Raw genomic sequence first — 25,431 nt, 5'->3', positions numbered from 1 at the left:
TAAACTGATTACGTATCATTCATGCTGTGCAACACATGTTTTTGTAAGCGACGCTAAGGATTGTTTTGATCGATAATAATCCGTCATGTGCGTGCGCGAGTGCACTCTTTATTTGTGCGTGCAGCCGTGCACAGTGTTTCTCCCACGTTTGGTTAAAAGTTGGCGTTCGAACTTTACAAATAAGTTTAGTATTCAACGTGTCGGGGACGCTATCATACTGCGTTCACTCTGACGCTGTGTGCTGCCTGCGAGGGAACAACAGACAAACAGGACACAGCACATGAGCACATGAGCACTAAAAGGGGGAGGGCCGAGGGCGGTGCGGTGGAAGCAAGGGGAACAGATCTTCAAGCTAAAATGCATCGAGCCTCACACGTTGTTAGCTTGTAGATCTGCTCTTTTTTGCGTACGACATTCTGCTGTGTATTGGCAGTGATGGCTGGCTGCCCGTCACTTCGCGATCGACTTGAAAGGTTCCCGCGAGCTACCGGTAGCTCGCGAACCCCTGGTTGGTTACCCCTGCTATAGAGTGTTCAGTAACAGTGTTAAATAACTCTATAGTGTGACAGTAATCATTGCTATAGAGTGTGTTCAGTAGCAGTGTTAAATAGCTCTATATTGTGACAGTAATCATTGCTTTAGAGAACAACATGACACATTGCAATGTGTTGAGCTTGTAAATCTGCTATTTGTGGATAATGTTCTCCTCAGGATAGGGAAGCTGGGGTTCAAATGGTTAATCAGTTTTACATCTATTCGTAGTTTCAGCTCACCTTCAGCTTTAGAGACTTCTCCACTTATTGACGTTGAACTTGACATTGTTGGGTCAGCGCCTGTAGCTTCATGCTGGTCTGATGTCACAGCTACTGTCGAGTTAGAAAAGACAACAGCATTGTATAAGAAACCTGCTGTTTAACAGTGTTAACCCATTTTGGGCGGGAAACCCTTTTGGTGTTAGCACTATGTCATGCTTTAGCTATTTAAAAATAGCAGATCTACAAGCTCATAGCGCGCCGCTTGTAGGTCTGCTATTTTCTTTTAATCGAAGAGCGACTGACATAGAAGACATTTTTTAGAATCTGATCTCAGGTCAGAATGGAAAACTGTCAGGATGTAGAAGACATTTTTAGAATCTGATCTGAGGTCAGCATGGGTTAAATAACTCTATATTGTGACAGTAATCATTGCTATAGAGTGTGTTCAGTAACAGTGTTAAATAGCTCTATATTGTGACAGTAATAATTTATTTAGAGAACAACATGGCACATTGCAATGTGTTGTGAGCTTGTAAATCTGCTATTTGTGGATAATGTTCTCCTCAGAATAGGGAAGCTGGGGTTCAAATGGTTAATCAGTTTATTGAAGACATCTATTCGTAGTTTCAGCTCACCTTCAGCTTTAGTGACTCCTCCACTTGCTGACGTTGAACTTGACATTGTTGGGTCAGCGCCTGTAGCTTCATGCTGGTCTGATGTCACAGCTACTGTTGAGTTAGAAAAGACAACAGAATTGTATAAGAAACCTGCTGTTTAACAGTGTTAAATAGCTCTATATTGTGACAGTAATCATTGCTATAGATAGATGATCAGATATATATATATATACCTATATATAACGTTAATTCCGTCGGTAAATCCCTGTGTCGTACATATTGGTAGCCTATATTAGCCCAAACTTGCCGTTACGCATTTCACTTGAATAATGTTGATACAACCGCATCGGACTCAACAGTGCAGAGCAAACTTATGGTCCTTGTGCGCTGTGTGTGCGCGAGTGTGTGTATTATACAGAAGGAAGCAATGTGAGTAATCTGTTTTACCTCGCTTTCCAAATGAAGCCTGCTTCTTCTTCGACCTGCGGTCATCTGAAGAGGAGTCTGAAGAAGACGACTTTCTCCGCCTTTTCTTCTCTCTCCTCTTTGGTCTCTCCTCTGAATCGGAGTTCGAGGAGACAGAGGAATCTCCACGGCTCCTTTTGCGTGACCCTTTAAGTTAGCAAATGTAAAAGTTAAAAGCAAATCTATACGTTTGTTATTTCTATCCTTTTTTTATTTAAGACATGATAATTGCAGCAGCACCACAAAACCAATAACATGAGTACTTACACCTCACCATATTATATTGATATTCTGATAATCTGTTTGGTTCCCCCAACCTGTATCCCTGGGCTGACATATTGCAGCAACCGTAACTCAGTGAGTCACAGATGGCATTCTTGATTTGATTTAGCTCAGTATAGAGCATGGGTGTCAAACTCAAGGCCCGCGGGCCAAATGTGGCCCGCCATGTCATTTAATGTGGGTTAGGGTTATTGCCTGCCTCAAGCAAAAAAATAAATAATAATAAGTTATTTTTTTCTTTTTTTTTAATAGCCAAAATATAGGCTTATAAGTAAGGCTGCATGATATATCGAACATGTACCTTCATCAGAGTGGAGAATATAAGTATAAATCAAGTTGAGCAAAGCCACTCTTCTCTGCCCCTCTCTCTAACAGACACAGTTAACGATTGCTTGTTAAGTGCCTGCCAGACAGACAATCAGATGAAATGAAGGCAGGTGTAGAGTAGAGTGTAGACTAGTGAACTGAACATGTTCTCTTTATATCAAGTACTTCATACCAGCCCCTTATGAAACTACTTCTCCCCAAATCCAAATGGATTTCATTTTCCATCCTGAATGGCAGTAACTATAGCATACAATGAGAACTGAGAAGATCTCCACAAAGGTTTACTCATCAAAACTGCATGATTATATAACTGTAACCATCAAAGCATGCACTCAACATATAATGGTTATGTGACCATGGCATGTGCATAATATAAAATCTTATACGTTTTATCTGATATTGATTAATATGGGGGGTGGGTTCAATTAATCGATTATTAATCAGCAGAGCTGTCGACTATTCAATTTGGCTGATGGTCACTTTGTGGCATCCCTACAAGTTACAACAAGTGAGTAAGTTACTATCTCTCTTCCATACTGGTGTGTGGCGTCTCTTGTGTGATATGATGAAGTGGAACGGTGCCGTGCATATTATAGGGACAAAGTCGTGTGTGTGTGTGTGTGTGTGTGTGTGTGTGTGTGTGTGTAGACCCATCTTCTCTTTCTGTCATAGTGACATTGTCCTGCATCAGATCATGTCCAAATCAGGTTCTCCAATCTCCAGTAGCCTCTTCAGTTTTTTGAAGATTTCCCTTACGGAGCTGTGTGTGGCTGGCTGGCTCTGAGCACTATGTATGTGGCTTGCTGGCTGGCTGGGTCTGAGCACTGTGTGTGGCTGGCTGGCTGGCTGGCTGGGTCTGAGCACTATGTGTGTGGCTTGCTGGCTGGCTGGGTCTGAGCATACATAGATAGATAGATAGATATTATAGCAGTGACTGACTGAAGGGCCTCCCACACCATCTGCGAACGCCGCGCGTCAAAACAGCCGCCTCCATTATTTTCAATGAACCTATCGCACACCGGCGGCGTCCGACGTGCGCTGACGCGCCGCGTCGGACAGAGCCGGTGTGTGTTGGGCTTGAGACATCGAGCGTGCGTCCGCAACTGGTTGTGGCCCCCATCAAGTGACCTTTTGACCAATGCGGCCCTCGCCCCAAGTTGAGTTCGACACCCCTGATATAGATGATCAGATATATATATATATACCTATATATAACGTTAATTCCGTCGGTAAATCCCTGTGTCGTACATATTGGTAGCCTATATTAGCCCAAACTTGCCGTTACGCATTTCACTTGAATAATGTTGATACAACCGCATCGGACTCAACAGTGCAGAGCAAACTTATGGTCCTTGTGCGCTGTGTGTGCGCGAGTGTGTGTATTATACAGAAGGAAGCAATGTGAGTAATCTGTTTTACCTCGCTTTCCAAATGAAGCCTGCTTCTTCTTCGACCTGCGGTCATCTGAAGAGGAGTCTGAAGAAGACGACTTTCTCCGCCTTTTCTTCTCTCTCCTCTTTGGTCTCTCCTCTGAATCGGAGTTCGAGGAGACAGAGGAATCTCCACGGCTCCTTTTGCGTGACCCTTTAAGTTAGCAAATGTAAAAGTTAAAAGCAAATCTATACGTTTGTTATTTCTATCCTTTTTTATTTAAGACATGATAATTGCAGCAGCACCACAAAACCAATAACATGAGTACTTACACCTCACCATATTATATTGATATTCTGATAATCTGTTTGGTTCCCCCAACCTGTATCCCTGGGCTGACATATTGCAGCAACCGTAACTCAGTGAGTCACAGATGGCATTCTTGATTTGATTTAGCTCAGTATAGAGCATGGGTGTCAAACTCAAGGCCCGCGGGCCAAATGTGGCCCGCCATGTCATTTAACCCATTCAGACCGGGAACCCATTATGGTGTTCAGCATCATGTTATGCTTTAGCTATTTAAAAATAGCAGATCTAAAAGCTCATATCGCGCCACCGAGTGGCGCGATATGAGCTTGTAGGTCTGCTATTTTTGAAAAATTCGAAGAACGACTGACATTTTTAGAATCTGATCTCAGGTCAGAATGGGTTAATCAGACCAGTGTGTGTCCCGTGGAAACCTCGTATGAATCTGATCTCAGGTCAGAATGGGTTAATGTGATCCGCCTGCCTCAAGCAAAAAAACAAAAAAAAAAGAAGTTATTATTATTTTATTTTTTTTAATAGCCAAAATATAGGCTTATAAGTAAGGCTGCATGATATATCGAACATGTACCTTCATCAGAGTGGAGAATATAAGTATAAATCAAGTTGAGCAAAGCCACTCTTCTCTGCCCCTCTCTCTAACAGACACAGTTAACGATTGCTTGTTAAGTGCCTGCCAGACAGACAGACAATCAGATGAAATTAAGGCAGGTGTAGAGTAGAGTGTAGACTAGTGAACTGAACATGTTCTCTTTATATCAAGTACTTCATACCAGCCCCTTATGAAACTACTTCTCCCCAAATCCAAATGGATTTCATTTTCCATCCTGAATGGCAGTAACTATAGCATACAATGAGAACTGAGAAGATCTCCACAAAGGTTTACTCATCAAAACTGCATGATTATATAACTGTAACCATCAAAGCATGCACTCAACATATAATGGTTATGTGACCATGGCATGTGCATAATATAAAATCTTATACGTTTTATCTGATATTGATTAATATGGGGGGTGCGTTCAATTAATCGATTATTAATCAGCAGAGCTGTCGACTATTCAATTTGGCTGATGGTCACTTTGTGGCATCCCTACAAGTTACAACAAGTGAGTAAGTTACTATCTCTCTTCCATACTGGTGTGTGGCGTCTCTTGTGTGATATGATGAAGTGGAACGGTGCCGTGCATATTATAGGGACAAAGTCGTGTGTGTGTGTGTGTGTGTGTGTGTGTGTGTGTGTGTAGACCCATCTTCTCTTTCTGTCATAGTGACATTGTCCTGCATCAGATCATGTCCAAATCAGGTTCTCCAATCTCCAGTAGCCTCTTCAGTTTTTTGAAGATTTCCCTTACGGAGCTGTGTGTGGCTGGCTGGCTCTGAGCACTATGTATGTGGCTTGCTGGCTGGCTGGGTCTGAGCACTGTGTGTGGCTGGCTGGCTGGGTCTGAGCACTATGTGTGTGGCTTGCTGGCTGGCTGGGTCTGAGCATACATAGATAGATAGATATTATAGCAGTGACTGACTGAAGGGCCTCCCACACCATCTGCGAACGCCGCGCGTCAAAACAGCCGCCTCCATTATTTTCAATGAACCTATCGCACACCGGCGGCGTCCGACGTGCGCTGACGCGCCGCGTCGGACAGAGCCGGTGTGTGTTGGGCTTGAGACATCGAGCGTGCGTCCGCAACTGGTTGTGGCCCCCATCAAGTGACCTTTTGACCAATGCGGCCCTCGCCCCAAGTTGAGTTCGACACCCCTGATATAGATGATCAGATATATATATATATATACCTATATATAACGTTAATTCCGTCGGTAAATCCCTGTGTCGTACATATTGGTAGCCTATATTAGCCCAAACTTGCCGTTACGCATTTCACTTGAATAATGTTGATACAACCGCATCGGACTCAACAGTGCAGAGCAAACTTATGGTCCTTGTGCGCTGTGTGTGCGCGAGTGTGTGTATTATACAGAAGGAAGCAATGTGAGTAATCTGTTTTACCTCGCTTTCCAAATGAAGCCTGCTTCTTCTTCGACCTGCGGTCATCTGAAGAGGAGTCTGAAGAAGACGACTTTCTCCGCCTTTTCTTCTCTCTCCTCTTTGGTCTCTCCTCTGAATCGGAGTTCGAGGAGACAGAGGAATCTCCACGGCTCCTTTTGCGTGACCCTTTAAGTTAGCAAATGTAAAAGTTAAAAGCAAATCTATACGTTTGTTATTTCTATCCTTTTTTATTTAAGACATGATAATTGCAGCAGCACCACAAAACCAATAACATGAGTACTTACACCTCACCATATTATATTGATATTCTGATAATCTGTTTGGTTCCCCCAACCTGTATCCCTGGGCTGACATATTGCAGCAACCGTAACTCAGTGAGTCACAGATGGCATTCTTGATTTGATTTAGCTCAGTATAGAGCATGGGTGTCAAACTCAAGGCCCGCGGGCCAAATGTGGCCCGCCATGTCATTTAATGTGATCCGCCTGCCTCAAGCAAAAAAACAAAAAAAAAATAAGTTATTATTATTTTATTTTTTTTAATAGCCAAAATATAGGCTTATAAGTAAGGCTGCATGATATATCGAACATGTACCTTCATCAGAGTGGAGAATATAAGTATAAATCAAGTTGAGCAAAGCCACTCTTCTCTGCCCCTCTCTCTAACAGACACAGTTAACGATTGCTTGTTAAGTGCCTGCCAGACAGACAATCAGATGAAATTAAGGCAGGTGTAGAGTAGAGTGTAGACTAGTGAACTGAACATGTTCTCTTTATATCAAGTACTTCATACCAGCCCCTTATGAAACTACTTCTCCCCAAATCCAAATGGATTTCATTTTCCATCCTGAATGGCAGTAACTATAGCATACAATGAGAACTGAGAAGATCTCCACAAAGGTTTACTCATCAAAACCGATTATAAAACTGTAACCATCAAAGCATGCACTCAACATATAATGGTTATGTGACCATGGCATGTGCATAATATAAAATCTTATAAGTTTTATCTGATATTGATTAATATGGGGGGTGGGTTCAATTAATCGATTATTAATCGGCAGAGCTGTCGACTATTCAATTTGGCTGATGGTCACTTTGTGGCATCCCTACAAGTTACAACAAGTGAGTAAGTGACTATCTCTCTTCCATACTGGTGTGTGGCGTCTCTTGTGTGATATGATGAAGTGGAACGGTGCCGTGCATATTATAGGGACAAAGTCGCGTGTGTGTGTGTGTGTGTGTGTGTGTGTGTGTGTGTGTGTGTGTGTGTGTGTGTGTGTGTGTGTGTAGACCCATCTTCTCTTTCTGTCATAGTGACATTGTCCTGCATCAGATCATGTCCAAATCAGGTTCTCCAATCTCCAGTAGCCTCTTCAGTTTTTTGAAGATTTTTTGAGTGGTGCAACCACTCCCTTACGGAGCTGTGTGTGGCTGGCTGGCTCTGAGCACTATGTATGTGGCTGGCTGGCTGGCTGGCTGGGTCTGAGCACTATGTGTGTGGTTGCTGGCTGGCTGGGTCTGAGCATACATAGATAGATAGATAGATATTATAGCAGTGACTGACTGAAGGACCTCCCACACCGTCTGCGAACGCCGCGCGTCAAAACAGCCGCCTCCATTATTTGAACCTATCGAACCTATCGTCCATTAATGAACCTATCGCACACCGGCGGTGTCCGACGTGCGCTGACGCGTCGGACAGAGCCGGTGTGTGTTGGGCTTGAGACATCGAGCGTGCGTCCACAACTGGTTGTGGCCCCCATCAAGTGACCTTTTGACCAATGCGGCCCTCGCCCCAAGTTGAGTTCGACACCCCTGCTATAGAGTGTGTTCAGTAACAGTGTTAAATAGCTCTATATTGTGACAGTAATCGTTGCTATAGAGTGCATGTTCAGTAACAGTGTTAAATAGCTCTATATTGTGACAGTAATCATTGCTATAGTGTGTTTAGTAACAGTGTTAAATAGCTCTATATTGTTACAGTAATCATTGCTATAGAGTGTGTGTTCAGTAACAGTGTTAAATAGCTCTATATTGTCACAGTAATCATTGCTATAGAGCGTCACAGTCCCTCCCCCTTTCATAACGGCGAGTGGCCCAGGAAATGAAAAGCAATGCATTTTTCCCATAGCCGTTTCTGAAAGTATTTATTTAAAGACGGTTACACCGCGGACAAAGCCAACTCGGATCGTGACAAATCGTGACAATGAACACAATATTTTGGGCCGATCAAATCATTTATAAGAAGAAAAACAAAACAAATAGTCTTGTCTCCTGCCTTTATTTTCTTCTTTCTAATAGTAATAAGTAATAATAATAGTAATAATTAATAATAATTATAATAGTAATAAGTTAATCTATTCGTAGTTTCAGCTCACCTTCAGCTTTAGAGACTCCTCCACTTGCTGACGTTGAACTTGACATTGTTGGGTCAGCGCCTGTAGCTTCATGCTGGTCTGATGTCACAGCTACTGTTGAGTTAGAAAAGACAACAGAATTGTATAAGAAACCTGCTGTTACCAGGTAGTAATTAACTATTATCTGGCTATTAAACTGAGTTGATTACATTAATGTTTAGCAAGGTAACTAACTGTTATTGCAGCAGGGAAGAATGTACTAGTAGGTCAATTGAGTACTCAAGTTCAAATGTTTCCAGAAAGAAAACATTATATTTGATTATTTCCTTGCTGTCTAACCACAATCTCCCCTTTGAAGTGTCTAAACACATGCACTAGATGAGTGCACAATCTCCCCTTTGAAGTGTCTAAACACATGCACTAGATGAGTGCACAATCTCCCCTTTGAAGTGTCTAAACACATGCACTAGATGAGTGCACAATCTCCCCTTTGAACCGTCTCCCATGTAAGACACCATGAAAGATTTCCTCCTTTGGCCAGGGATAGACCGTATGAGGTTCACCTACCTTTGGCCATGTGTGGTAACCTGTGCAGTAGATCATTCCTGTGGATCTTCTTCAGAACATTCACCATGATCTGAGGAGCATGACCGGGGTAGCTCAACACCATCAGATGAGCGATGCCCTTCTTGTTGTTCTTCTCAAGGAAGCACTGTGGGATTACAACCTCTGGGGTTGGAAGCGGTGGGAGAGGAACGAGGCCTTCAAAGATATCAGGGTGTTGCAAGTGAACCTTGAAGTCCTCGAACTCCCTGGTTTTCAGCTCCTTCAGAGTCTTCAAGATGAGTTCCTCAAGTAAATCCATGGATGGTTCCTGGGGCAAACGGAGAGAGGATGTTAACATCTCAGCTTTGTTCTCTAAAGCCGTGTTCACAATGAAAGACACAATAAACATATTTCTAGTCACTTGAATGGAGTTCATTCAATCACTGCACATACTATGGGAACAGTACGGAATTCACACAGGGCGACGTGTCTAGTGCGGTATAGTAGCATAGATAGTGCATAGTTTGTAGATGGTGCATGTAGCATGCTGCTTTCTGCTTGCTACTCTCTGCTTACAGCTGCCGCCGCCAGCTACCCCCCCCACCCCCCCAGGATGAGGCTACTGACCGTAACACCTGGAGGATGAGGCTACTGACCGTAACACCTGGAGGATGAGGCTACTGACCGTAACACCTGGAGGATGAGGCTACTGACCGCTACTGACCGTAACACCTGGAGGATGAGGCTACTGACCGTAACACCTGGAGGATGAGGCTACTGACCGTAACACCTGGAGGATGAGGCTACTGACGTATCACAGATAGAAGTGGACGTCATCATCGGATTCAATGGACAACCATAAGCAAAGCGTGTGTGTGTGTGTGTGTGTGTGTGTGTGTGTGTGTGTGTGTGTGTGTGTGCGCACGAGCGTGTTCTAGTTGCCATGTATATTTCATAATCTTCATACATTTATTTGACATTGTAATGTATCAGCAAAATATTTAGGTAAAATATAACTTCAGATACAATAATGCAATATTTGTTTAACAACTGATCTCTCTCAATTCACCACCAATACTAATGGCTGCAGTCTTCGTCGTTCTTACAGTGGATTTCTACAATGTATTTAAACCCTGACTTCAGTTAGTTTGGTGAGTAAATAAACAGACCTTGCTCCATCTCCGTGATTTTCTCCTCCCCATCTTGATGTCGTCCTTGCTGCTTCTTCTTCTGCTGCTTCTTCTTCTGCTTCACGCTGACAGACGACAACAACAACAACACTTAAAGCGCAAATAAGATGCATTTTTTAATATTTAATATCATATTGTCCATGTCCCTCAGTTAGTTATTTCTAATGGTTTGAGCCTCAATCACCACTCTGATATAACCAGTCCTTGTCATTTCTTTCTGGACTTTGAAAGCAGTTTTAGCTGCAGTACCACAATGTCCTGAGGTGGGCGCTGATATGCAGATTATGTAATATTTGAGTCATTTTAATACTGATCAAATACTGATCAAAACAGGCTTGTTTCCATTCCATGGCAGCTTGGAAAATCAACAATGGTGGACATTGTAAACAAAGTAGAAATGCAAATTTGGAACTGAAGACTGAAGAAGAGGAGGAATTATACAAAGTAGGGTGACATTGATGACATCACGATGAGGACAAAATCAGTTGAGCTGTTCCTGAGAGCAATTTCCATTAAAGCACCTGATATGATATGAAAGCTTGATTGTTCAAAATTGGTTATTTGTGGGGATAGAAAACACATATTATGGGAGCCCCAAAAACACAAAATAAATTGAAAAAGTAGAATGTTATGTTAGGTTATAGGTCCTTTAACTGTGTTCATGCACAGCAATGGTTTTCAACCCTTTTCACATGAAGGCCCGTCAGTAAATGACAATTGAAAACCAAATGCTGGTCCGTGTCTCAAATTCTGACTAAGTTTTAGTCGGAATTTGAGACACGGACCAGCATTTGATGAGATTTAGACACAAAACTAAAATATGCTGTTTTTGTGGGATACGATTTTGTCTACAATTCCATGCTTTTGGCAAAAAATCTTTACAATCTTTACAATTCTTAACAGTGTTAAATAGCTCTATATTGTGACAGTAATCATTGCTATAGTGTGTGTTCAGTAACAGTGTTAAATAGCTCTATATTGTGACAGTAATCATTGCTATAGAGTGTGTTCAGTAACAGTGTTAAATAGCTCTATATTGTGACAGTAATCATTGCTATATTGTGTGTTCAGTAACAGTGTTAAATAGCTCTATATTGTGACAGTAATCATTGCTATAGTGTGTGTTCAGTAACAGTGTTAAATAGCTCTATATTGTGGCAGTAATCATTGCTATATAGTGTGTATTCAGTAACAGTGTTAAATAGCTCTATATATTGTGAAAAACACTGGTCTAGACATAGCATTGTAGAGTGTATATACTTATAGTTTAATTGATATTCTACTGTTAGACAGCTGTTCTTATACCTACTGTATATTACCAAATAACAGCCCATGCGCAAATAACCGCCCAGCACCAAATAACAGCCCAGGTTCCGACACCATTTTGCGTAATAACCGCCTCCATCAAATAACCGCCCTCCTCCAAATAACGGCCCATGGGCCGTTATTTGCAAACTTAATCAGCCTCAGCCGTCATTTTTATATTATTATACCGTATGCGTGTTCACCGAGTTGAGTTTGCAGATTTCCGCATGCCACTCGATCATTTCACAACAGCGACAGCGCAACACCATGCAGTCCTCCACATCCATAAAATCAACCGGCTATAGTTTCACAAGTGCCTCCTATGCACAACCAATTGTTTTAATGCAAAGTGGTGTATATTCTGTGTAATGTTTATTGTCATCCGTGTATCACTATCTACAAGCTCCAAGTGTTGCATCATTGCATGACAGCGCTTTGTGAGCTTGCAGATGATGAACCCTTTTTTTCCGGTGCGTGGCGTGCGCCAGCGCAGGCACAATGGAAACAAGCCGAACGGCTTTCTTGTGACTTTATCCTTTTGGAAATATATTTTTCAATAAAATATTCAATCAATCAAGATCAGTCAGGGACAGGGTTAACTACACCTGAGCTCAGTCAGGGACAGGGTTAACTACACCTGAGCTCAGTCAGGGACAGGGTTAACTACACCTGAGCTCAGTCAGGGACAGGGTTAAATTCCTGGGCTGGCCTTGACATTGACCAAGCTCTATACTGTGATGTCATCAATTTGTAGCCTATTAATTAGGCTACTAATTGCTACTAATACTAATTTTACTAGCCTATTAGCAAAAGTTGTAGTGCCTAAAGTCCTATTAATTAGGCCACTAACTGCTAACTCCACCACCTCTATCCCTCTCAAACTGTCTGCTAAAGCAGCTAACTCCACCATCTCTCCTCTCAAACTGTCTACAAAAGCAGCTAACTCCACCACCTCTCCCCCTCTCAAACTGTCTGCTATAAACCAGATAACTCCACCACCTCTCCCCCTCTCAAACTGTCTGCTATAAACCAGATAACTCCACCACCTCTCCCCCTCTCAAACTGTCTGCTAAAGCAGCTAACTCCACCACCACTCCCCCTCTCAAACTGTCTGATATAAACCAGATAACTCCACCACCTCTCCCCCTCTCAAACTGTCTGATATAAACCAGATAACTCCACCACCTCTCCCCCTCTCAAACTGTCTGATATAAACCAGATAACTCCACCACCTCTCCCCCTCTCAAACAGTCTGCTATAAAGCAGCTAAATCCACCACCTCTCCCCCTCTCAAACTGTCTGCTATAAAGCATTTAACTCCACCACCTCTCCCCCTCTCAAACTGTCTGATATAAACCAGCTAACTCCACCACCTCTCCCCCTCTCAAACTGTCTGCTATAAAGCAGCTAAATAAACCACCTCTCCCCCTCTCAAACTGTCTGCTATAAACCAGCTAACTCCACCACCTCTCCCCCTCTCAAACTGTCTGCTAAAAACCAGCTAACTCCACCACCTCTCCCCCTCTCAAACTGTCTGCTATAAAGCAGCTAACTCCACCACCTCTCATGGAAGTAATTGACAGGAGCTTCCGTGTCATTTGTTTATTCCATATCCAGGACAGGCAGGCAGGCAGGCACAGACAGACAGACAGACAGACAGACAAGCAGGCAGGCAGGCAGACATGCAGGCAGGCAGACCTTTGCTCTGCTCTGCACGTGTGTGTGCTGTGCGTGCGTGCGCGTGCGCGTGTGCGTGTGCGTGCGTGTGTGTGTGTGCGTGCAATAAAGGAAGCAAACTGGTGAAGTATTGCATTTATTTTTGTCCAGGTGGAAATGGGAGTGGCCAGTGTGACATCACTCACCTGACAACATTCTGGACATAGCAGAACGTCTATGTGATGTTAGGTGTGTGTGTGTGTGTGTGTGTGTGTGTGTGTGTTGGTATGGCCGCTCCCTAAGCAGTACTTTTCCAATAATCAGACATCTCTGAAATGCTAGTGGTGGACATTTTGTCAACATTCTGTCTGCCACGCACATACAAAATGAGACGCCTTGAAGACCCTAACACAGGGTGGGCAATTATTTTTCCCAAGGGGCCAAATGAGAAACTATATATTTTGGAGGGCCGGGCCAAAAGGCTGAAAAGTATGCATAATATCAATTTTATTTCTATATAAATAGCAGTAAATGGCATTGTTTTGCAAAGCAATGGTAAACTAAATGTGAAACATTTGACTCAAATTATAGGCAGAGTGACTATTTTACATCATGATGATGTACAATAAGAGCACCCCTCACTTCACATGGGTGTGATTATTTTACTTTCTACTTGCAGGCTTGAGACGTTTCCTTTTCCAGTTGAAAACTATGTTTTTGTTTAAGTTGCAAGTCCTGTAAATACTAGCATTTTTTTTTAACAATGACAACATTAGAGGTAGCTCTCTTAATAGTTCCATTCGAAGGACACTGGAGGTGCCACTTTCACAACCCATGGTGCGCTGCTTACTATCGAGAGATGAGTGTTAAGTCACAACCATTAAACAACCACGTTCTGAAAACAATAATAAGCCAACCAGTGATGGTATTGTTGAGACTTGGCAGCCTGGCAGGCGCTGTATGTTGACGTGTGCACGTTCGTTCTGCCAGATTTACTTTGTGGTTCAACGGTACGTCGATCGACTCGTGTGCCGAAAACAGACGATCCACAAGCTCACAGCGCATCGCCCAAGCTTTCTGAACTTCAGAAGCATGCCACATTCTGGGCGCAACAACGCCATACGGCAGCATCTTAAAACATCTTAACTTTATATTGGCGAGGCGGGTTAAATAAAGCAATGAAGCATAATGGGATTTAACTTTTCCTCCTGCAAGGAAGTTTGGTAATCAAAGCATGCACCTGCGCCTACCGTGTTGTGGAGCTGCATGCTTCATGGCTATTTGCATTCACCGACGTAGTCAACAATTAATCCAAAAAGCCGACATTTTCGCAAGGAAGAAAGATAGGTTCTCAATCACATGCAATTCACGTGCACAGTTGACGTGCAGATTGCGTGCAGTGTGAGAATACATGGGCTTCAAAATAAAAGCAATGCGGTTTTAGTCCACCCATAAGGTAATTAGAAAGTATGTTTTATTTTCTGATTATCAAGTAATCTTTGACGGGCCGGTCAGAGTCAGGCGGTGGGCCGTACAATGCCCAGGTCTGCCCTAACAGGAGCCCTCGTACAAGGTTTCTTCGACTATGTATGCACCTCCTGGTACCACAGCACCTCAAAGGCCCTTAAAACAAGGCTCCAGACCTCCCAAAACAAACTGGTCAGGCTACTATACCTGGCCTCACTCCCCGAACCCACCTCACCCCTGCCCACTTTGACAGGCTAGAATGGCTTAGGACAGTCAACAGAGTACAGCATCTTGCAATGGGTCTGGTCCACAAGATTCGATACAGCACCAAGATACCTGCATGTACCCGGCTAAATACTTCCTTAATGTCAACCAAATCCACACCCACAACACCAGAGTTCAACAAACCATGTGCAACCCAGATTCGGCACAAACAAGGGACTAAATTAATTTCGCTCCTATGCCACCAAAATGTAGAACGTCCTACCAACACCAACAGTCATTAAGACATGCAAATCCCTAGACTCCTTCAAAACTGCTCTCAAAGGGCACCTACGGACGGCTGCAATTCCAAACTGGCCCTAAAATCTTACCTTTAATAGAATAAACACTGTCTTCAAATGCAGTGAAATATAGTTGAACCAGCAACATGTCAGCCTATACAGCCTTCATCAGGCTATGTTTATATTTAAGACGAGTAAAATATCAAAAACCATATCAAAAACCAAATACCGAATATAGGACCAAAACCAAACACCATTACTATTATACATCATTTCTTTGTAAAGGTTGTTGTACCATTGCTGTCTTTGTATTCCATCGGCTAACCTTCTTTTATCACAACAGTTCACACAAGTCGCTGCTGTTCAGCACAGATTCCTCTGTGTGTGTGTGTGTGTGTGTGTGTGTGTGTGTGTGTGTGTGTGTGTGTGTGTGTGTGTGTGTGTGTGTGTGTGATCAGTGCAAGTCTTTCTCTTACCTGTGCTCTGGTGCTGCAGTTTGAAGTGGTGTGGCCGAACGGATTGCGGAGCGGTCTTGATACCGGAAGGTCGCCAGTCCGAATCAGCGGTCCGACACGTTAAAATGACCACCGCTGAAGTGCCCTTGGACAAGGCACTGAACCCCTACCATGAAATGTTCTATGAAATAAGCAGGGCCTGGCTGTAAACAAGTATCTGATGCTTAGTCCAGTTACCCTGGGTAAACATAGCACCTTTCCTTTCGTGTGTGTGTGTGTGTGTGTGATCAGTGCAAGTCTTTCTTTTATCTGTGTTCTGGTGCTGCAGGTTGAAGTTGTGTGTGTGTGTGTGTGTGTGTGTGTGTGTGTGTGTGTGTGTGTGTGTGTGTGTGTGTGTGTGTGTGTGTGTGTGTGTGTGTGTGTGTGTGCGTGTGTGTGTGTGTGTGTGTGTGTCAGTGCAGCAGGCATAACAGGTGTGGGTGTGTCAGCGTGCAGGTATGGTAGAAACTGAGTATGCGCATGCCCCCGCCCACTACACACACATTTTACACTGAGTGGACACACCCCCACCCAACACACACACACACACACACACACACACACACACACAGGTTATAATAGTTTTGTTTTTTTCATTATAGTTTAAGTTAGTTCTGACACATTTTTTTCTAATTCAGTTAGTTTAGTTTTAGAGCGGGTTTGCTAGTTTTTATTTTGGTGAAAATGCTTAGTTTTAGTTTAGTTATAGTTTAGTTTTAGGTTTTTTTTCGTACGGAAAACTTGTTGGAGAAATGAGGAAATTAATCGAATGAATTTAAAAGGATTATATTATAAATATCCGAAAGGCATATAAATATTGATAAAACTAAGGGTATTTTGTCTATAATTTCAGTTAGTTTTGAGGACACGCAATACAGTTTAGTTTAGTTATCGTTTTTTAATTTATTTTTTAATTTTTATTAGTTTCAGTTAACTAAAATGTTTTTTTAATTCAAGTTTTTTTGTTAGTTTTAGTTAACTATTATAACATTGACACACACTTTACACTGAGTGGACACGCCTCCCCCCAACAAGCGTGCACACACACACACACACACACACACACACACACACACACACACACAGTCTCTCACTCTAAAGGCTGTGAACCTGCAGAACCTACAGTGAATCAAACTGTAATGCAGAACAAAAAGGGAAATAAAATATATCTGACTCAAACTTGCATGAGCTCAGTTTGGCTTTTCTGGCCTTTATCAGTTGATCTAAACCAGGGCTACTCAACTTAAGATGGCTCAGGGGCCACTCAGCATCTAAACCAGGGCTACTCAACTTAAGATGGCTCAGGGGCCACTCAGCATCTAAACCAGGGCTACTCAACGTAAGATGGCTCAGGGGCCACTCAGCATCTAAACCAGGGCTACTCAACTTAAGATGGCTCAGGGGCCACTCAGCATCTAAACCAGGGCTACTCAACGTAAGATGGCTCAGGGGCCACTCAGCATCTAAACCAGGGCTACTCAACTTAAGATGGCTCAGGGGCCACTCAGCATCTAAACCAGGGCTACTCAACTTAAGATGGCTCAGGGGCCACTCAGCATCTAAACCAGGGCTACTCAACTTAAGATGGCTCAGGGGCCACTCAGCATCTAAACCAGGGCTACTCAACTTAAGATGGCTCAGGGGCCACTCAGCATCTAAACCAGGGCTACTCAACTTAAGATGGCTCAGGGGCCACTCAGTTGATCTAAACCAGGGCTACTCAACTTAAGATGGCTCAGGGGCCACTCAGCATCTAAACCAGGGCTACTCAACTTAAGATGGCTCAGGGGCCACTCAGTTGATCTAAACCAGGGCTACTCAACTTAAGATGGCTCAGGGGCCACTCAGCATCTAAACCAGGGCTACTCAACTTAAGATGGCTCAGGGGCCACTCAGCAAAACACCAAAAGTCCAAATAATGCCGGTCCTATATTGGACACATTATGAGTTGTCTAAAAATGTAGGAAACACACAGAAAACGGACTACATTTCCATCTATAGGAAAGGCCAAACCTCATTGGACACAATTATTGTCATGACATGGAATGATTATTAATAAAAATTAAGTTACAAAATGAGGCTTTTATTCTCAAAATGTGATGAGAACAAGAACAGACTAGCCTACTGTTGCCAATAATTAAATAAATCAAATATCAGAGATAACCAAGAGGCCAATACTACTGAAATGAATAAGTCATATCACAGTCTCATGGACTGGTACAAATGATAACATACCTATAAATTACAGTTTTGGAAACAAACATGTTTCCTACTTCAGGCTCTCTATAATGACTCCAAATCAAGAATCAGGCTTCATTCACCAAACGTGAATTAGTAACAGTGCAACAATGTAATAAGTGCAATAAGTCAATGGCTGATTGGCTTCAGTCAGTGGCTGACTTCTTCCAGGAAATAAAACGTCTGGGTTTCCGAGGCTAGTGGCTGACAAACACAACAGAGAATCAGGAATATCTTCCAGTGACATTCAGTCACACTTTTCTTTACTAATTACTGCCGACAAATTAAGACGAATAGTTTCATAAATCAGGTTTGATTTGGGTGACATCTGTTAAAGAGGAGGCAGGAGAGAGACGACATACATCGGGGACGATAAACAGTAAACGCCACAACTACGTGACGAGATAGCCCTGAAACATGACTGCCATGATAAGCAACTACAGCCTGTTTTACGCGGTCGCTACATTAACAACCAAAACGTATATATAAACATTCCGATTTCAAATATAAAGTACTCACAATTTGTCCCGCGTGTGTTAGTTAGTTGCTGCACCAGCGATTAGCATTGCTGCATCCCGCGTTGTTTAATAAAAAGCATTTTTATCCGAGCGCCCCGGCTACCTTTTTCAAACGGGGTTTGTTTGGGAAACCCACAGTTGCACACCGGGAGCGCACTCGCCTATTAGTCTGTATTGGCAGGGCGGTCAGCGTGCATATATCGAACACACCGAGTGCCACCCTCCTCCCGACCGATAGGGGCGCGTAGTTGAAAGCCAATAGCAAAATAACAGCTCGGATAAAAAATATTTTTTATTAAACAACGCGGAATGCAGCAGTGCTAATCGCTGGTGCAGCAAATTTCTAACACCCGTGGGACAAATTGTGAGTACTTTATATTTGAAATCGGAATGTTTATATATACGTTTTGATTGTAAATGTAGCGATCGCGTAAAACAGGCTGCAGTTGCGCCTTGACTCATGAACCATGGCTACGTGACGAGAGAGAGAGAGAGAGATAGAAGGAGAGGGAGAGAGTGAGAGATTTCTTACTTAATGTGACACTTGAGTCTTCATTTTCGCCACTGCTCCGACAGTCACGCATGGGTCTCGTCGATGAAAGCGTTGCGCTGTTTTTACTTGATAATTCCCATTGCACTTTCACATGCATAGGTTGATCCGAAACAAGCCTTCTTTGCACAAGCACAAAACAAGCTGCTTTCTGTCCGCGCCCGCCCGTAACTTGTTAGCACTTCCTCACTTCCTCATGATGGTGGTATTTACCCGTACCGAACGCGAGCCGATATACAACTGCACAACGCGTCGTGGATACATGCTTCAGCGGTGCGTGTGGACTTGTAAATCGACGACAACAACACGGCCACTTTTTGTCAGCAGGAAGAACAAACGGCTCAGTAGAGCATGATCGCATCGTGTGGTTAGAAACGATAGAAATGACTTTTCTTCACTGAAAGCAGAAGAAACATATTTTGTATCCGTATGACCATGACGGGCCGGCGGGGGGGGGGGGTCCTCGCTTGATACTCCAGCAAGTGTTTTGACTTTGTTATGCTTCGCCTTGTTGTCCTAACTTAGTTTTCAAGTCTCTCACTGGTGTGTGTGTGTTGTACTACAGTGCCATCTAATGGCCACACCATAGGTGTAATGTATGCAGTCTAGAATGATTCACTTCTATACATTACAGTCTCCAGCGCGGAGACGGTGTAGTTAGTAGGTATAGGAGACGGTGTAGTTAGTAGGTATAGGAGACGGTGTAGTTAGTAGGTATAGGCTGAGACGGTGAAGTTAGTAGGTATAGGAGACGGTGTAGTTAGTAGGTATAGGCTACTTGAGACGCACATTCAAGGGTCCACTGTTTGTAATCACACACTACAGCGTTGTTTATAAAACAAACTCCAAACGATCAGCTTCGCTGTGTGTGTGTGTGTGTGGGGGTGTGAAATGCAAGGCTGACGTCACGGTAGGCGTGGCGCCATTGTGACTGTGATGGCCTACAAGCCCTACATATTAGATGTGCATCAAGTGTATAAAGTTGGTGTTTGAGGGTTTAGTGCTCAGTGCCCTAGAGCCAAAATGGGCTTTATTAAGCCTACTTGAGTAGCCTACTGTTGTGTGGCTTTGTGTGAGAAGGCTTCTCACCATAAAGGTAATGAATAATAATCAGAATGAAGGGGATGAAATAGATAATGGACTAACAACGTTGTTTCACCGGGGAATTCATCTGAGTCTCTCTCTCTCTCTCTCTCTCTCTCTCTCTCTCTTCAACAGGCTTTATTGGCATGACGTTTTAAAAGTGTTGCCAAAGCACAATCACAGATATTACAAACAACAACATAACAACATAAAATCAATGATATGAAAAAATAAATTAAAATAATATAAAATAAAGCAGGTGGTGCAGAAAATAAAACATGGCATACTGTATGTGTGTCCTACTGGTTGTCCCTTTTCTTGTGACAGGAATTGACATATTTTGCAGCCAAAACTGCACATTCTTTCTGTTCCCCCAGAAGGACTGGTAATCTTTCCCTTTCTGTCATACTTCTGAATTCTGGGAAATTTGTTTGAAATTTTGGGAAGAACTCCTCTCTAATATTTGTGTAGTTTTTACATGACAACAGTGACACTGTGGTGACAATATGCTATTTCCGTGGTCGGACACACACAAATTGGAAAAACTCCAGCTAATAAAAGCTTCATCACATCACACAAAACAACAATGCTTCCAACTAACTACAGTTGCTGCTTTATCAATGCTTTTAAGTTATAGAAGCACTTTCATCAATTCCTTTAATGATAAGCAGTTGATTAGCTAAGCTATAGTGCAGCATTGGTCCTTCCAGGTGGTCCCCATACCAACATCACTACAGCCTGTTGTCTCTCCTAATGGTACCAACATCACTACAGCCTGTTATCTCTCCTAATGGTACCAACATCAATACAACCTGTTGTCTCTCCTAATGGTACCAACATCAATACAACCTGTTGTCTCTCCTAATGGTACCAACATCAATACAACCTGTTGTCTCTCCTAATGGTACCAACATCAATACAACCTGTTGTCTCTCCTAATGGTACCAACATCAATACAACCTGTTGTCTCTCCTAATGGTACCAACATCAATACAACCTGTTGTCTCTCCTAATGGTACCAACATCACTACAGCCTGTTGTCTCTCCTAATGGTACCAACATCAATACAACCTGTTATCTATCCTAATGGTACCAACATCAATACAACCTGTTGTCTCTCCTAATGGTACCAACATCAATACAACCTGTTGTCTCTCCTAATGGTAACAACATCAATACAACCTGTTGTCTCTCCTAATGGTACCAACATCAATACAACCTGTTGTCTCTCCTAATGGTACCAACATCACTACAGCCTGTTGTCTCTCCTAATGGTACCAACATCAATACAACCTGTTGTCTCTCCTAATGGTACCAGCATCAATACAACCTGTTGTCTCTCCTAATGGTACCAACATCAATACAACCTGTTGTCTCTCCTAATGGTACCAACATCAATACAACCTGTTGTCTCTCCTAATGGTACCAACATCAATACAACCTGTTGTCTCTCCTAATGGTATCAACATCAATACAACCTGTTGTCTCTCCTAATGGTACCAACATCAATACAACCTGTTGTCTCTCCTAATGGTACCAACATCAATACAACCTGTTGTCTCTCCTAATGGTACCAACATCACTACAGCCTGTTGTCTCTCCTAATGGTACCAACATCAATACAACCTGTTGTCTCTCCTAATGGTACCAACATCAATACAACCTGTTGTCTCTCCTAATGGTACCAACATCAATACAACCTGTTGTCTCTCCTAATGGTACCAACATCACTACAGCCTGTTGTCTCTCCTAATGGTACCAACATCAATACAACCTGTTGTCTCTCCTAATGGTACCAGCATCAATACAACCTGTTGTCTCTCCTAATGGTACCAACATCAATACAACCTGTTGTCTCTCCTAATGGTACCAACATCAATACAACCTGTTGTCTCTCCTAATGGTACCAACATCAATACAACCTGTTGTCTCTCCTAATGGTACCAACATCACTACAGCCTGTTGTCTCTCCTAATGGTACCAACATCACTACAACCTGTTGTCTCTCCTAATGGTACCAACATCAATACAACCTGTTGTCTCTCCTAATGGTACCAACATCAATACAACCTGTTGTCTCTCCTAATGGTACCAACATCAATACAACCTGTTGTCTCTCCTAATGGTACCAACATCAATACAACCTGTTATCTCTCCTAATGGTACCAACATCACTACAGCCTGTTGTCTCTCCTAATGGTACCAACATCACTACAGCCTGTTGTCTCTCCTAATGGTACCAACATCAATACAACCTGTTGTCTCTCCTAATGGTACCAACATCAATACAACCTGTTGTCTCTCCTAATGGTACCAACATCACTACAGCCTGTTGTCTCTCCTAATGGTACCAACATCAATACAACCTGTTGTCTCTCCTAATGGTACCAACATCACTACAGCCTGTTGTCTCTCCTAATGGTACCAACATCACTACAACCTGTTGTCTCTCCTAATGGTACCAACATCAATACAACCTGTTGTCTCTCCTAATGGTACCAACATCACTACAGCCTGTTGTCTCTCCTAATGGTACCAACATCACTACAGCCTGTTGTCTCTCCTAATGGTACCAACATCAATACAACCTGTTGTCTCTCCTAATGGTACCAACATCACTACAGCCTGTTGTCTCTCCTAATGGTACCAACATCAATACAACCTGTTGTCTCTCCTAATGGTACCAACATCAATACAACCTGTTGTCTCTCCTAATGGTACCAACATCAATACAACCTGTTGTCTCTCCTAATGGTACCAACATCAATACAACCTGTTGTCTCTCCTAATGGTACCAACATCAATACAACCTGTTGTCTCTCCTAATGGTACCAACATCAATACAACCTGTTGTCTCTCCTAATGGTACCAACATCAATACAACCTGTTGTCTCTCCTAATGGTACCAACATCAATACAACCTGTTGTCTCTCCTAATGGTACCAACATCAATACAACCTGTTGTCTCTCCTAATGGTACCAACATCACTACAGCCTGTTGTCTCTCCTAATGGTACCAACATCAATACAACCTGTTGTCTCTCCTAATGGTACCAACATCAATACAACCTGTTGTCTCTCCTAATGGTACCAACATCACTACAGCCTGTTGTCTCTCCTAATGGTACCAACATCAATACAGCCTGTTGTCTCTCCTAATGGTACCAACATCACTACAGCCTGTTGTCTCTCCTAATGGTACCAACATCAATACAACCTGTTGTCTCTCCTAATGGTACCAACATCAATACAACCTGTTGTCTCTCCTAATGGTACCAACATCAATACAACCTGTTGTCTCTCCTAATGGTACCAACATCAATACAACCTGTTGTCTCTCCTAATGGTACCAACATCAATACAACCTGTTGTCTCTCCTAATGGTACCAACATCAATACAACCTGTTGTCTCTCCTAATGGTACCAACATCACTACAGCCTGTTGTCTCTCCTAATGGTACCAACATCAATACAACCTGTTGTCTCTCCTAATGGTACCAACATCACTACAGCCTGTTGTCTCTCCTAATGGTACCAACATCACTACAGCCTGTTGTCTCTCCTAATGGTACCAACATCAATACAACCTGTTGTCTCTCCTAATGGTACCAACATCAATACAACCTGTTGTCTCTCCTAATGGTACCAACATCAATACAACCTGTTGTCTCTCCTAATGGTACCAACATCAATACAACCTGTTGTCTCTCCTAATGGTACCAACATCAATACAACCTGTTGTCTCTCCTAATGGTACCAACATCAATACAACCTGTTGTCTCTCCTAATGGTACCAACATCAATAAAGCCTGTTATCTCTCCTAATGGTACCAACATCAATACAACCTGTTGTCTCTCCTAATGGTACCAACATCAATAAAGCCTGTTATCTCTCCTAATGGTACCAACATCAATACAACCTGTTGTCTCTCCTAATGGTACCAACATCAATACAACCTGTTGTCTCTCCATTATGGTACCAGCATCAATAAAGCCTGTTATTTTTCCTAATGGTACCAACATCAATACAACCTGTTGTCTCTCCTAATGGTACCAACATCAATACAACCTGTTGTCTCTCCTAATGGTACCAACATCAATACAACCTGTTGTCTCTCCTAATGGTACCAACATCAATACAACCTGTTGTCTCTCCTAATGGTACCAACATAATGTTGTCTCTCCTAATGGTACCAACATCAATACAACCTGTTGTCTCTCCTAATGGTACCAACATCAATACAACCTGTTGTCTCTCCTAATGGTACCAACATCAATACAGCCTGTTGTCTCTCCTAATGGTACCAACATCAATACAACCTGTTATCTCTCCTAATGGTACCAACATCAATACAACCTGTTGTCTCTCCTAATGGTACCAACATCAATACAACCTGTTGTCTCTCCTAATGGTACCAACATCAATACAACCTGTTGTCTCTCCTAATGGTACCAACATAATGTTGTCTCTCCTAATGGTACCAACATCAATACAACCTGTTGTCTCTCCTAATGGTACCAACATCATGTTGTCTCTCCTAATGGTACCAACATCAATACAACCTGTTGTCTCTCCTAATGGTACCAACATCAATACAACCTGTTGTCTCTCCTAATGGTACCAACATCAATACAACCTGTTATCTCTCCTAATGGTACCAACATCAATACAACCTGTTGTCTCTCCTAATTAGGGTTGTCTACCGATAGCCGTTAGCCGTTAGCCGTTTATTAATTTGTTTACCGACAACACTAACGGCTAATGGTTCACCGATAAAAAAAAATATTTTTTATTTTGAAGCGCCGAGAGCGGGCACCGCGGTCAAAGCACCAAACCCCTCTTTCCACCTTTACTGTCAGTGCAACCACGCATGTGCCGTGACTTACTTCTCCCAAAACAAAAACACCAAAACAACTGCATGTAGTGGACTGTGCATGGAAGCAGGAGGGAAAAAGAAAAAAAGACGAACACACACACACACACACACACACACACACACACACACACACACAGCATTGCGCGCCCGCAGATCTGCCCTTCGTGCAACGAACGTTAACTTGGTTCCTTATGGATCATAGAACGAACGTACCGGGTCCGGTATGCTGTTAGCTTGTTGCTAACGGGACCCCCCCTCTCTCTCTCTCTCTCTCTCTCTCTCTCTCTCTCTCTCTCTCGCGTTAGAGAGACGCTCTCTCAACACGTCTTTCTTTCTTTCTTTCTTTCTCTCTCTCTCTCTCTCTCTCCCTAATCCTTCCTGATCGGTCCGCGATACATGTGTGATGTGTCCGTATAGAAGACTGTAGCCAACGCACTAGTGCACTGATTGACAGCAGGCCGCGTGTAAACGGTGTATTTGTCTATTTTTAATGCGC

The 25,431-nt window shown here is 42.8% G+C and overlaps 1 protein-coding gene across 1 annotated transcript; it reads right to left on the bottom strand.

The window, feature by feature from the left end:
• Positions 1-192: 192 nt before the first annotated feature.
• LOC308328309 (uncharacterized protein) lies at positions 193-16,032 on the bottom strand (the record flags this gene model as incomplete). Its single annotated transcript, XM_080782080.1, has 7 exons — positions 15,652-16,032; positions 10,224-10,334; positions 9,076-9,382; positions 8,530-8,622; positions 1,391-1,483; positions 774-866; positions 193-245 (listed from the first exon to the last, which is right to left on the bottom strand). The coding sequence occupies exons 2-7, from the start codon at positions 10,254-10,256 to the stop codon at positions 193-195; spliced, it is 672 nt and encodes a 223-aa protein (XP_080638206.1). The 5' UTR covers positions 10,257-10,334; positions 15,652-16,032.
• Between the last annotated feature and the right edge of the window lie 9,399 nt (positions 16,033-25,431).

This window comes from Protomyctophum bolini (genome assembly GCF_963924005.1).
Source record: "Protomyctophum bolini genome assembly, chromosome: 14".
In the NCBI taxonomy this organism is placed as follows: Eukaryota; Metazoa; Chordata; class Actinopteri; order Myctophiformes; family Myctophidae; genus Protomyctophum; species Protomyctophum bolini.
The sequence above is the reverse complement of the archived record's forward strand: the minus strand, read 5'-3'. Positions and strand labels throughout refer to the sequence as shown.